General features: G+C 40.3%; 1 protein-coding gene across 2 annotated transcripts in view; it reads left to right on the forward strand.

Annotated features, from left to right (window-relative positions):
• The window catches only part of nlgn3a (neuroligin 3a), a 142,527-nt gene that overhangs the window by 64,029 nt on the left and 63,959 nt on the right, over positions 1–14,539 (forward strand). For both annotated transcript variants that reach the window (XM_072438279.1, XM_072438288.1), the window contains one exon: positions 11,557–11,742. In XM_072438279.1, coding sequence (XP_072294380.1) covers positions 11,557–11,742 — 186 coding nt within the window. The remainder of the gene's footprint in view (positions 1–11,556; positions 11,743–14,539) is intronic.

Consider the following 14,539-nt stretch of genomic DNA (forward strand, 5'->3'; position numbering starts at 1 on the left):
TATTTAATATTGACTCATTTTTATGTTGTAGCTTTCTATGTTTCTGTGACAACATTGACTTATTAATAAACCTTCATAACACTCAATTGTCAAAAAGCATTTTTCTTTTTATTACCATCTTCTATATTATGAATGAAATAATGCTGAGTGGATTTCATCTAGATTAAATTGCATTTGGCTTTTGAGAACATTCTGTTTAGCAGGTAAATTGCAAGCCTTTGATGATTCCACTTATGTGTTTTGCAAATGAACTCTTCAATTATTCTCCTATTCTCAGTTAAATTCTTCAACTCAAACCTTCTTATATCCCTCTGATGAGAAGGGGTTTTGCATTAATAGACAGTGTCCCTCTAGTGTACATCCATTATGGGGTTCAACTGCAACTCTCCCCCATTGACTCAAAAATGAGTGTGAATCTTGTGGGAACGTGTCCCAGAGCGGATCATGGACCTCTGGGTGCTGCCCAGGGTGAACCTCACACACTGGGCCTTTATGCGTCAGTGTGAAGGGTGGCCACTTCCCTTCTCTGCTTCTCATCCACACCCCTGAGGATGCATTCAGCCCAGCCTGGCTTTGGGGAGGGAGAGAGGCTGCTCAGGGAGGGGGAAGCGCGCTCTCTTTTGTCGAGGCTGTGACTGTGTGGGTCTTTTTATTTCCCCAGAGAAGAAGCAGAAGAGAGAGGAGTTTGGACACAGACAGCCTTGTTAACCCGGACCCCTAACGAGAGAGAGAGGATGAGAGCGGAGCGGAGCAGCCAAAAGCCGTATAAAAGCATTGAATTTAGCGAAGAAGACAGAAAACGTTCAACCTGTTACGTCATCGCTGTTAAAGTCGCCTCCCTCTCTGTCCTCTCCCTGCCTCTATCCACATTTTTGAAGCAATATGGCCGACATTTGGTTGGGCGAACGGCGTTGCCGTAATAATATTTTTTACTTCTCTTGTCACCATCTACCTCTGCGCCAAATTTCATGATTCTACGGTCAGATTTTTTTTGGGTCATTTCCCATCTCTCAATGCATTTTTGGTACATTTGGGGGCGCTGACGCGCCAATTTTTTTTTATTTTAGAAAAGGGAAATAGCCAGAATGTAGAGAGGCACGATTTTTAGAGGTGTGCAAATTTTTGTGACTTTTCGTCAATGTTCACTGGGTGAAAAATAGGGGGGTTGGTCCCGAGAAGAAGAAGAAGAAGAAGAAGAAGAAGAAGAAGAAGAAGAAGAAGAAGAAGAAGAAGAAGAAGAAGAAGAAGAAGAAGAAGAAGAAGAAGAAGAAGAAGAAGAAGAAGAAGAAGAAGAAGAAGAAGAAGAAGAAGAAGAAGAAGAAGAAGAAGAAGAAGAAGAAGAAGAAGAAGAAGAAGAAGAAGAAGAAGAAGAAGAAGAAGAAGAAGAAGAAGAAGAAGAAGAAGAAGAAGAAGAAGAAGAAGAAGAAGAAGAAGAAGAAGAAGAAGAAGAAGAAGAAGAAGAAGAAGAAGAAGAAGAAGAAGAAGAAGAAGAAGAAGAAGAAGAAGAAGAAGAAGAAGAAGAAGAAGAAGAAGAAGAAGAAGAAGAAGAAGAAGAAGAAGAAGAAGAAGAAGAAGAAGAAGAAGAAGAAGAAGAAGAAGAAGAAGAAGAAGAAGAAGAAGAAGAAGCTCGCGCTTTCCTACCTCATGGTGTGGGTCCCTGGTCACTGACGGGTACTTTCGTTAATTTTGAGTGGGCTCCGCCCACTTTGTGTTTTTGGCCCTCTATACAGTAATAATGTTCAATTTTTGCATTACATGCTTATATGCACGGAACATGCAAGAGATGGGGAACATATTCGTGAGCTACTTAGGGCAAATGAGCGCTTTATATGGGGATGACATCCCAATGTAAAGTGCTCGTTTAGTGCGAACTTTTGCACGGGCTTCGCCCGTTTACAGCGGTAATGTTCCATTTTCCTACTACTAATTAGTATGCACGGGGCGTGCGTGAGTGAAGGAGTGCGTTAGTGAGTGTTTGGAAGTGGGCGAGCGCTTCGCGCTCGATTTCGTGCGCACTACGTGCGCACTTTCGCAGCCGTGCTTCTAACGGCCTTACGAGATTAATAGGCCTCTCGCCAGCTTGTGGCGCTCGGGCCTAATAATAGCACTCATATTTCGAATGGAGCAAAAATAGTTAGAATTCAGACATTTGAATGCACCTATGGTAATGGTGCATTAGTGGTGCACAGGATTGCAGTATTTTGTTTGTATGTAATGTATTATGTTTTTCATAGTAATTGATTTCAGCTTTACATTTTTTGCTTGATTTTGTTGACTTAAAAAAAAAAAGGTGGGAAAAAGGGGGAATTTTGGAGACGTTATTTAGTATTTGAGTAAACTAGATCTTATTGAACATTTTGACTCATTTTCTGGGATTGAAACTGAATTTGAATGCTTTGAATTCGAACTTAATGATCCAAAATTAAGATTTTAAAAAGAATGGTGTGTGTATTCTTTAAGGACTGATCTTAATGTCTATATTGGGGGGGAAATTAATTTCTGAAGTTACAATATTGCATATAAATCTATGCGAGTTAAATCAAATAATAACATATTGAGGGGCAGATTGGACAGTGTGGCTGCTTCCATTTATTTGTTGAGAAAGCAAAACTGACCAAAACACAAAAACAACAAAAAAGAGTTTTGCTTGTAGTGTCCCGCCTTGAAGGTTTAGCAAGCATGTATATGACTAATTTGCATACACATTTTTGTTCTGGTTAAAGACACAATTTTGCATGTAAATTGCTTTATTTAAAGATAGAAATGGCCACATGGAGTAAAAATAGAGTGAACATCCAGCAGAAACGGCCCAAGCTCGCATTTGTGGTTTATGGGGCTTATGGATCCTTATGGTGCCCAGCAATATCAGGCAGTGCTGCAGTCCATTTGTAATTATTATAAAAATGTGTTTACGTTCTGTTTTAGACTATTAGTGAAAATAGGATTCTGTTGTGCTGTCCTAGTCTTGAATTGATGAGGAACACTGTGAGCTCCACTTCCATTTCCTTCTACACACATTCCATTATCTGAGACCAGACTCGAAGAGAGATGTCTGGAATCTAGAGCGATCATTATCATCACCTCTTTCCGCTTCCCTGCTGACTTATGACTGTAGCGTATTCGAAACAGACATTTAAATCATAATCAATAAAGCAATATCAATGTGGAGGGGAAACACAGCGGCTGGAGTTTGGACAGTGAGAGTGGCACACTTATTGATAAAAGATCTTCGATATTGCAAAAACCATTAGGTGGCATCGCACTTGGAGGGATTTTTTGTCATTATCTTTATTCCCTGGCACAAAGAGGAGAGAAGACTGTGTCTGGCTGTAGACATTAGCCAGGCTTCTGGTAGTGTGAAGGTGACAGGAGCAGTGGCATGGCTGCATTCAGTGCATTGTACACAGGGTACACAGTCTTCTGCTGAAGGACAATACAAGGTGACACATGTGACCCAAGCCTGAGGCACAACAGCAGCAGGACATGTCCACACACACACAGGTGAATACAGCTCCAGAGACACGTGCAATACAGGCCTAAACATACTATACTGTACATATATAATCTACAATATTTTATCTGATTGTTTCTCATTCATGTGTTTCAGCAATCCTAACGTACAATCCTAACAATGTGATTCAGATAAGATGTGACATACTGTATGCACTGTATGCACTATGCTCATATTATATTGTCCTTTTATTTACACGTTATTAAATGTGTTACTATCAAAGGTTATTTCAGTTTTTAGTCAAGGTGACATGGCAACATCTGCTGGATAACCTTGTGTGTGACTTTAAAGAGACATCTTAATTTGAATTTGTCGTTTTGCTTTTATCATTCAAAACATTTGATTATTTCGTTTGTAAGAAGCACTTTTTAATTCATGCTTGAGTGTTAAAATACAAATTTAAATTAAGTTTGTTCATTTTTCCTTTTTACGATTCATCATCTTCGACAAGGACACTCCAAACAGACAAACGCAGTCGTGCGGGGAACTAGCTGGCTCTAACCACAGTCATCCCGTTAGCTCTGGCTGCCTCTGCCGTTCCTGAGCTCGTAAACCAAATAATACTATAATTTCATTTATTAGGTTGATAGCAGTATTTTTCGCCAGCTTGTTAAAGCAAAATGAGTAATCCATACGTGCTGATCAAGACCCATTCACCTTTTAATGCACCTGTGAAAGAGCAATATAAATGTAAAGGTAGAAATAGCCATGCATAAAAACAATTACTTTGCTATCTTAATTGCTTTCCAAAGAAAATACTTTCTGTCACCTTTCCAATTAAAACATATCCGGAAGCTATTTGAGACGTATTTTTAAACGGCGCCTGCAGCAGGTCTTGTTTTCTAAGATAGGATTGGGTTCTGCCATTTAAATGACCGCTTTCTTTCATTTGCAATAAATGTATGAAGACACAAGCAACAGTCACATCACGACCGATGATTTGCATTACTTTAAAGGTTTAATGAATATAGTCAATGGATACTGTTAGCATCTTAAAATAACATTCGATTTATTTAAGTCTTAAATAATACATAATAAACTAACAGTATATTATCAAGCAGTACAACTCAGTAGTACTAGTCAGTAGTACCGGTAGTAGTTGTCAGTTATTGAAAGTGCCTGAGCAAAGGTTTTGAGTACAAATACAGTATACATATAAAAAGCCTAGAAAAATTGACTTGGTCACAACAATTGACAATTGCTCAAAATCATCACATCTTTAATCAAATATCAAATATCATTGATACTTTTACTTTTTACTCAAAAAATTACAGCAGTACATACACCTGTGCTTTTACTTGAGCAACAATATGTCTGGTGCATAGGTACATAGTTTTAGTAGTAGTTTAATAGTTTAATACAATGTAATGTGACACTACTTGTAATCAAATTTCTTCGAATATCCCATTTCTTGATGATGTATTGATGATAATTTCATGATATGATGTACACGATTGAATGACCTGGTGTTTAATGCCTTAAAGATGGTTGTCCTTCAGTGATGAGATTGGACACTGGAGGACCCAAAGTCTGTTTGTCTCTGTGGCCTTCTGTGTGTGCTCTGTGTGTGCTCTGTGTGTGCTCTGTGTGTGCTATGTGTGTGCTATGTGTGTGCTATGTGTGTGCTCTGTGTGTGCTCTGTGTGTGCTATGTGTGTGCTCTGTGTGTGCTCTGTGTGTGCTCTGTGTGTGCTATGTGTGTGCTCTGTGTGTGCTCTGTGTGTGCTCTGTGTGTGCTATGTGTGTGCTCTGTGTGTGCTCTGTGTGTGCTATGTGTGTGCTATGTGTGTGCTATGTGTGTGCTCTGTGTGTGCTCTGTGTGTGCTCTGTGTGTGCTATGTGTGTGCTATGTGTGTGCTCTGTGTGTGCTCTGTGTGTGCTCTGTGTGTGCTATGTGTGTGCTATGTGTGTGCTCTGTGTGTGCTCTGTGTGTGCTATGTGTGTGCTCTGTGTGTGCTATGTGTGTGCTCTGTGTGTGCTCTGTGTGTGCTATGTGTGTGCTCTGTGTGTGCTATGTGTGTGCTATGTGTGTGCTCTGTGTGTGCTCTGTGTGTGCTCTGTGTGTGCTATGTGTGTGCTCTGTGTGTGCTATGTGTGTGCTCTGTGTGTGCTATGTGTGTGCTCTGTGTGTGCTCTGTGTGTGCTATGTGTGTGCTCTGTGTGTGCTCTGTGTGTGCTATGTGTGTGCTCTGTGTGTGCTCTGTGTGTGCTATGTGTGTGCTCTGTGTGTGCTCTGTGTGTGCTCTGTGTGTGCTATGTGTGTGCTCTGTGTGTGCTATGTGTGTGCTCTGTGTGTGCTCTGTGTGTGCTCTGTGTGTGCTCTGTGTGTGCTATGTGTGTGCTCTGTGTGTGCTATGTGTGTGCTCTGTGTGTGCTATGTGTTTGCTCTGTGTGTGCTATGTGTGTGCTCTGTGTGTGCTATGTGTGTGCTCTGTGTGTGCTCTGTGTGTGCTATGTGTGTGCTCTGTGTGTGCTATGTGTGTGCTCTGTGTGTGCTCTGTGTGTGCTCTGTGTGTGCTATGTGTGTGCTCTGTGTGTGCTCTGTGTGTGCTATGTGTGTGCTATGTGTGTGCTATGTGTGTGCTCTGTGTGTGCTCTGTGTGTGCTATGTGTGTGCTCTGTGTGTGCTCTGTGTGTGCTCTGTGTGTGCTATGTGTGTGCTCTGTGTGTGCTCTGTGTGTGCTCTGTGTGTGCTATGTGTGTGCTCTGTGTGTGCTATGTGTGTGCTCTGTGTGTGCTATGTGTGTGCTCTGTGTGTGCTCTGTGTGTGCTATGTGTGTGCTATGTGTGTGCTCTGTGTGTGCTCTGTGTGTGCTATGTGTGTGCTCTGTGTGTGCTCTGTGTGTGCTATGTGTGTGCTCTGTGTGTGCTATGTGTGTGCTCTGTGTGTGCTCTGTGTGTGCTCTGTGTGTGCTATGTGTGTGCTCTGTGTGTGCTCTGTGTGTGCTATGTGTGTGCTCTGTGTGTGCTATGTGTGTGCTCTGTGTGTGCTCTGTGTGCTCTGTGTGTGCTATGTGTGTGCTATGTGTGTGCTCTGTGTGTGCTATGTGTGTGCTCTGTGTGTGCTATGTGTGTGCTCTGTGTGTGCTATGTGTGTGCTCTGTGTGTGCTCTGTGTGTGCTCTGTGTGTGCTCTGTGTGTGCTCTGTGTGTGCTATGTGTGTGCTATGTGTGTGCTCTGTGTGTGCTCTGTGTGTGCTATGTGTGTGCTCTGTGTGTGCTATGTGTGTGCTCTGTGTGTGCTCTGTGTGTGCTCTGTGTGTGCTATGTGTGTGCTCTGTGTGTGCTCTGTGTGTGCTATGTGTGTGCTATGTGTGTGCTATGTGTGTGCTCTGTGTGTGCTCTGTGTGTGCTATGTGTGTGCTCTGTGTGTGCTCTGTGTGTGCTCTGTGTGTGCTATGTGTGTGCTCTGTGTGTGCTCTGTGTGTGCTCTGTGTGTGCTATGTGTGTGCTCTGTGTGTGCTATGTGTGTGCTCTGTGTGTGCTATGTGTGTGCTCTGTGTGTGCTCTGTGTGTGCTATGTGTGTGCTATGTGTGTGCTCTGTGTGTGCTATGTGTGTGCTCTGTGTGTGCTCTGTGTGTGCTATGTGTGTGCTCTGTGTGTGCTCTGTGTGTGCTATGTGTGTGCTCTGTGTGTGCTATGTGTGTGCTCTGTGTGTGCTCTGTGTGTGCTCTGTGTGTGCTATGTGTGTGCTCTGTGTGTGCTCTGTGTGTGCTATGTGTGTGCTCTGTGTGTGCTATGTGTGTGCTCTGTGTGTGCTCTGTGTGCTCTGTGTGTGCTATGTGTGTGCTATGTGTGTGCTCTGTGTGTGCTATGTGTGTGCTCTGTGTGTGCTATGTGTGTGCTCTGTGTGTGCTATGTGTGTGCTCTGTGTGTGCTCTGTGTGTGCTCTGTGTGTGCTCTGTGTGTGCTCTGTGTGTGCTCTGTGTGTGCTCTGTGTGTGCTATGTGTGTGGCGTCATGAGGGAGGCGACTGAGGGAGACCATCTGTTGGACAATTTATCTACATCAAAATCCCTACAAACCCACCCCATTTATTATCCAGGCTCCAAGGGTCATGCAAGTAAACCGGTGAGGCATATACAGACTATTGTTGCCTCTATTAGGTGCACATTTCAGACATTAGAACCGGGAAAAAGGGTTAACGACACATAGATAGCTTGACATATTCCAGAAACGGATAATGAGGCTATTGGAGCAGCATGTGGTTTTTCTAATGTTTGTTTATCTAAAGTTGGAACTGGCAAACTGAAATTATTTCCCAACAACAAATTCCGGTGCATTGAGAATTGTAAAGCCACTGCCTGTCCGGCCATTAGGATTGTGGTTGTCAAACTGTGGCTCGGGTCACGTGGTTGTACGCGGTCTATAAGTGGAACCCAGAAGTCAAGGCCGTCCAGCTTCAGATAAGTTTTTTTTGGTTTATTTTGTTTGTTGGAGATCCAGTTTAGCTTACCTTATCAACCTACTGCCGTTGAATGCCAGATAAGGCTGGATTCTGCCTTTGTTTACACTATGCTCCAGTTAAAGGTGCTATACTTGTGTGTCAAAGCATCCCAAAGCTTCATATAGTGTCTTACAGGTTTATTATGATAAGATGAAAATGATGCGCATCGGTCTGATTTTTGTCACAAAGTTCTGCTTCTACAAGACATTTACAAGGAAGAAAACAAATGGAGGAGAAAGAAAAAGTGGGTACTTCAGCTTTCATGTTGCTAAAGACAGTTGATACCGGATTTAATCCTCATTAGTCCTCATTAACCTCTAGACCTGGTTCAGACCTGCTTTAGACCAAGAGCAGCATGATGGTCCCGTCTTGATTCCTCACGGCTTTGTTCTTTTGTTCTTTATTTTATACATATGAACATACCATGAACTCCACGTTAGAAGCAATGTTTTCATGCACATTAACCCAAACAAAATGCAGTGTTGTTTTGCGCACAGGGAACATGGAGGACAGAGCAGTGAATGTGGTGGGGGCGGCACTGTAATGGCTGTACATACTGCTCTTTAGCTGCCACCTTGCATGTATGTTCAGAGCAGTGATGGACATTGAGTCGACCAGCGAGGCTTGAGAGATTGCTGGGCTTTGATCTTCTGCGGTAACTCTCGATTACCCATCATTCACTGGGGCTCTGGCTCAGGGAAGAGAGAGAGAGAGAGAGATGATGGTCTGTTAACTCCTGCTCTCATGTGCCCAAGAGAGACGCCAAACAGCGGCGGATACACGAGAGCACACATCGAGTAGTTCGAGAGCTTTAACACTTTAGACTGAGATGGAGAATGTCCTTTTATTGTAATACAAGCATAAATGTTGTTGATTGAAATGCATTTTCGTTAAATTATACTGTGAATCAATATCACCCAGATTTAAAGGAAAATACTGTTTTCCAAGTTCAAAATAATACAACAAAATAGAAAGGTATTATTTTGTTTCAAAAAATATCACAACAGACAATTATATTGAAACCACTTCATACAACTAACACAATGACTTTAAAGACAATCTCAGTATACCCTTTTCTAAATGTACAATACTGTTAAAAATATGGGCTGCATTAAATATATAGCAGAAGGAAACACTTTGAACATATGTAGTATCTATATATATATATATATATATATATATATATATATATATATATATATATATATATATATATATATATAATACATATTTTAGAATCTACTTATTGAACCCTCTGGCTCAAATCCTATTGTACTACTAATACTACTACTAATTACAAAACATTCCCCCAAATATTTACCCACCATAAACATTGAGCCCCAAAAATATTGTTAGGCTACTGCTATTACCAGTATTACTTGTACGATGTAATGATTAATGTGACAAACAAACTAACCTTAGCCCTACTAATTGTTCTACTTCGTACATAGTTGATTAGTTAAAATTCTCTTGACTCTCATAAATAATTTGCCATGTTTAATGACTGTTTCAAATTCCATATTCAGCAATTGTGATGTCAACAGATGAGCCATCTGTTTACAAATACATATTCTCCCCATAGAATATTCATGGCTTCCCTAGAGTAAATATATCCAGTCAATAGATCAGATGATGGGTGTTCTCGTAGGGAGACGGGCCATCGATTTCTCATAAGGTACAGATGGATCTTATTTGACCAGCCGTCATGTCACATTATGAGTCCTATTTGCACAGCCCTTCACCAGCATCATGTTGTCCATCTATATGAAATGTACAGTAGAGAAGTGTTTCCATTGGTGTAAACCGTTGGCTTCTTGGAATGGAATGATTTCAGGTTTAAAAAATAGTGAATATAAATCGTATTTATCTGAATAAAATATGTAAATTGTTGTCAAACGTACTTCCCTAACGGCGCTGTACCTGATTTTTACATGTAAATGACATGAAAAATAGAACTTGTTATTCTAAACTCCACATGTCCACTTACCAAACGTAATGTAATGGTAAAGCTAACAAACATCAACATGCTCACAACACACTTCCTGTTTCCCAGAGAATAAAACACTCTATATTTAAATGCAAGGAAAGGGCTGTGGTCTCAATTTCACCCGAATAGATACTTTTACAAAATATCTGTACCAGGGAAAAACTGATTTTTACGTTACAACATACATACATAAAATATCAGGTATTGGTGCTTTAATTTGTTTATTTATTTATCTATTTATTTGAATCAGGACAGTGCATATTAATCTATGTCCATGTTAGTACTGCATCATTAGATTAAGTAAACCACACTTCAGGTGGACTTAGTTCTTATAACAGATACATCTTTACCTCTCTGTGAAAATGACACATGCAGATTCATCCTTAAACCGATAGCACTTCACCCAAGTGTTTAAGCCACAAATCTGTTGTATTTAATTGATAGCTGTGGTAATAACATGACAGGGAATCAGGATATTGATGTAACAGTAATCATGCATTCCCACAGTGTTTATGTGGCAATAATCCAAATGAAAAATCTTTACATTGGGCCATACTTGTTTGCGCTGTGAGCATGTTAACAAGCTGCAGACACGTCGCCTCCCTTTGTAACGCTCGTCTTTTATTGCACATTACAAGGACTACATTATAGGAATCAGTGTTGCGTTGCAGGCCTGGTCTGTGGGAAAAAGCTGTGGTCAGTAAAATATTCTCTGTTGACAAGGTCTGACGAGCAAACATGACATTTGAAGCTTAGGTGTAAAAGCGTTACCAGTATAAAGAAATGGGAAGGTTATTCTTGTTACTATAAACTTGATACTAAAGAAAAGGCAATACTAATTTAAATACAATAATGTTATTTTTAATGTGAATCTGAAAAACTCTTCTTCAATAATGTAATTGTATACAGAGGGCCACACCAGCCCCGAGTGAATAATAATCAGCCTGAGTACAGTTGTTTATATGGCCATGTCCCCATGAATTTTGACACTACAGTGAAATTGCACCGATCTAGAGTATATTATTAAGACTTTACAAGAGATCCCCAGGAAAAACAGAAAACATTCATGTCTCTTAATACTTGTTTAAAAAGAGTGGAAAAAGAACGAAAACTAAATATCTGAACTAAGCAGGTCCATTCTGGTTTGACTTCCTCCTTTGGTGTCTCTGCAAACGTTTTCACACTGATCAATTTGCATCAAAGTGACACGAATTATGTATTTATTTGAATCAGGACAGTGCATATTAATCAATGTGTCTGCAGACGCTTCAAGGTAAATATGCCGGATTTAACACAATAGCTAAACTGAATCCGGTGTTGTAAAGCAGGGAACATTAAACATTCAATTAGACAACAACAGACACAACTTGACACCAGACAAACCAAATAGACAACACACAGATAACACGACAACACATCAGAGACATTACAGAGAAAACAGAGACTTTTTACTGTAACATGTAATGATATCGTAGCTGCTCAAAGGTTTGAGGCTATTCAAGTTTGGGGAACTCGAGACAAAAAGGTTGGACTGCACTGTAAAACATATTACAAACACTGTGTATTGTACTCAGTGTTAAGGCTAATATTTTGCCTCTTCTTGCGTGTTGCAGGATTCCTCAGCACCGGAGACCAAGCGGCCAAAGGGAACTATGGACTTCTGGACCAGATCCAGGCTCTGAGGTGGATCAGTGAAAACATCGGCTTCTTTGGAGGCGATTCTAACCGCATCACTGTGTTCGGCTCTGGGATTGGGGCTTCATGTGTCAGCCTGCTCACACTCTCACACCACTCTGAAGGTAAGGCTGACTGCACATGTGCTGCTGGTCCACAATGTTGAATTCAGAGTCATCCATATTGAAATACAGAATGTTCTAGCACTGAAGCTATTGAATTTACATAGATTAAATGGATATATTTAGATAACAAACTGCCGGTTGTATTAGAATTATATGTAGGTCAAATATTCTCAATTATTCATGCAATGTTTTTTTTTTTAAATCAATTACATTTCAACTTTTGTTTTCAGAATGTTCTAGGACTGAAGCTATTGCATTTACATAGTTTAATATATAGATATATTTATTTAAATTACAGATTGCAGTTTTGGTTATGCTAGAGGAGTTACAAGCAATTCTAAATTATTCCAGTTATAGTTTTTTAAGAAATGTATTACAATGATATTAGCTGGGGCTGCAATCATTCATCGAAATAATTGTGAGGTTGAGTTGGTATAGTTGAGTATTAAAATAATCAGAATCGTATTCATTATCTAGACTATAAGAAATCAGAATCAAGCGTTATTGCAATTGTGAGAGAACAGAATTCACAAATCAGAAAATAAGAGCTTTTATATCAAAGGCAGCAGCGTTATCAAAATGTAGAAAATATTCACAGAATTCCAAAATATATTTTTAACTAAAAAAATATATTTTGAACTGCTAGGTGGTCATATTGTGTATAATATTGGTAAAGGTATGTTCTTTTAGTCCAAAATAACCAAGGCCGTCCTACATAATTGAATCAGGAATACATTTGCTAATGCCACTTCATGTAAATACCTTGTGGCATGCTTTAGCCTGTTAGGATATTTGTTATTGGAAGTACTGCTGTTTTACTGCTGGTTATGGCTTCTTCATTGTGATTTATGGTCATGCGTTTAATTTCAAATGGCGCTTGTTCTTGTTTACTCTGTGCATGTAAAAAACATCTGTCACATCCGTGTTGGTGCTGCATCATGAGATTAAGTAAACCACACTACAGGTAGACCTAGTTCTTTAGTACTATAACAGATACATCTTTACCACTCGGTGAAAGTGTCAGCAGCCCGGACACATGCAGATTCATCCTTAAACCGATAGCTCTCCACTCAGTCACGTCTTCACACAAGTGTTTAAGCCACATATCTGTTGTATTTAATTGATAGCAGCGGTATGAACATGACAGGGAATCAGGATATCGATGTAACGGTAATCATGCATTCCCACAGTCAGTGTTTATGTGGCAATAATCCAAATGAAAAATCTTTACATTGGGCCATACTTGTTTGCGCTGTGAGCATGTTAACAAGCTGCAGACACGTCGCCTCCCTTTGTAACGCTCGTCTTTTATTGCACATTACAAGGACTACATTATAGGAATCAGTGTTGCGTTGCAGGCCTGGTCTGTGGGAAAAAGCTGTGGTCAGTAAAATATTCTCTGTTGACAAGGTCTGACGAGCAAACATGACATTTGAAGCTTATGTGTAAAAGCGTTACCAGTATAAAGAAATGGGAAGATTATTCTTGTTACTGCAATACTGAATTAAATACAACAATGTTATTATTAATGTGAATGTAAAAAACACTTCTTCGACAATTGAGTGTAATTATACACAGAGGGCCACACCAGCCCCGAGTGAACCACATCTTATAATCAGAGTACAGTTGTTTTTATGGCCGTTTCCCCATGAATTTTGACACAGCAGTGAGATTGCACCGATCTAGAGTCATTATAAGACTTTATCCCCAGGAAACACAGAAAACATTCATGTATCATATTACTCGGTTAAAAAGTGTGGAGAAAGAACGAAAAAACGAAATATCTAAACTAAACAGGTCCATTCTGGTTTGACTTCCTCCTTTGGTGTCTCTGAAAACGTTTTCACGTTGATCAATTTGCATCAAAGTGACACTAATTGCCTTGATTTCCTCTGATGAGTGACGATGGTTTTGGATTGATTTTTTGGTACCATAAATGCCTTTTTTATTCATACTCCATAATGCCACGCTCCGTGTAGCATGTTATTATACTGCCACTGAAACCATCTCCTCTGCTTTCAGTAAATTGGATATTACCAGCTCTGTTTTTCTCCCGAATAGAAATGTAGTATGCCCCACTGATGGGATGGGGGGGGAAAAAGGAGCACGCCAAGAAAAGTTGAGAGATCTCAGAAAATTGAAAGAGGAAGCCTTCTATCACACCAGGAGTCTTACTGTGAACGTTACCAATGGCAATCAGATTTCACGCAGCAGTGTCTCCGAGCTCAGATTGTTGTAATTATATAAAGTTTAGGCACTGGAGTGGGCTGCAGGATGTGAGAGGAAACCTAAGTGAAGAAATGTATTTTTGCACCTGCTCTCACCACCTCTCCTCTGCCTCGGCACCCTCAGAGGACGAGACGGTGAATGCGCCGGTTGCTAAGGAAACATCAACAACAAGGGAATCAGCATCTGGATATGCATGGAAGTGAAAATTAAAATTGGTAATGAAATGAATCAGCCGTATACCGCTCGTGGTCGAGTGGAGAGCACATATGCCTGCCGTGTGGGGTTGGCCGCAGCGTCTTGACAATTTGCTGCATGTCTTTCCCAGTCTGGTTGCCATTTCATACCACAGTGTCCTTTCAAATAAAGCCTACAGGTCAAAAAACTTCTTTAACAAAAAAAAATGTGATCAGTCACCAGTCAATCATGCTCATTTGAAAGACACAATATGATTCCAGACCAAAACGTCTTAGTAAAGTGTTGTTGTCAAAGCGTAAGGTCTTCGATGGTCAAGGGTTTTATGCACATTTAGTCACTTTGGTTAGATCAAATAACCTCTCTCATAAAGTAC

Source organism: Eucyclogobius newberryi, unplaced genomic scaffold (genome assembly GCF_026437365.1).
Source record: "Eucyclogobius newberryi isolate DKJ021-1_F unplaced genomic scaffold, fEucNew1.0.hap1 SCAF_11, whole genome shotgun sequence".
Lineage (NCBI taxonomy): Eukaryota > Metazoa > Chordata > Actinopteri > Gobiiformes > Gobiidae > Eucyclogobius > Eucyclogobius newberryi.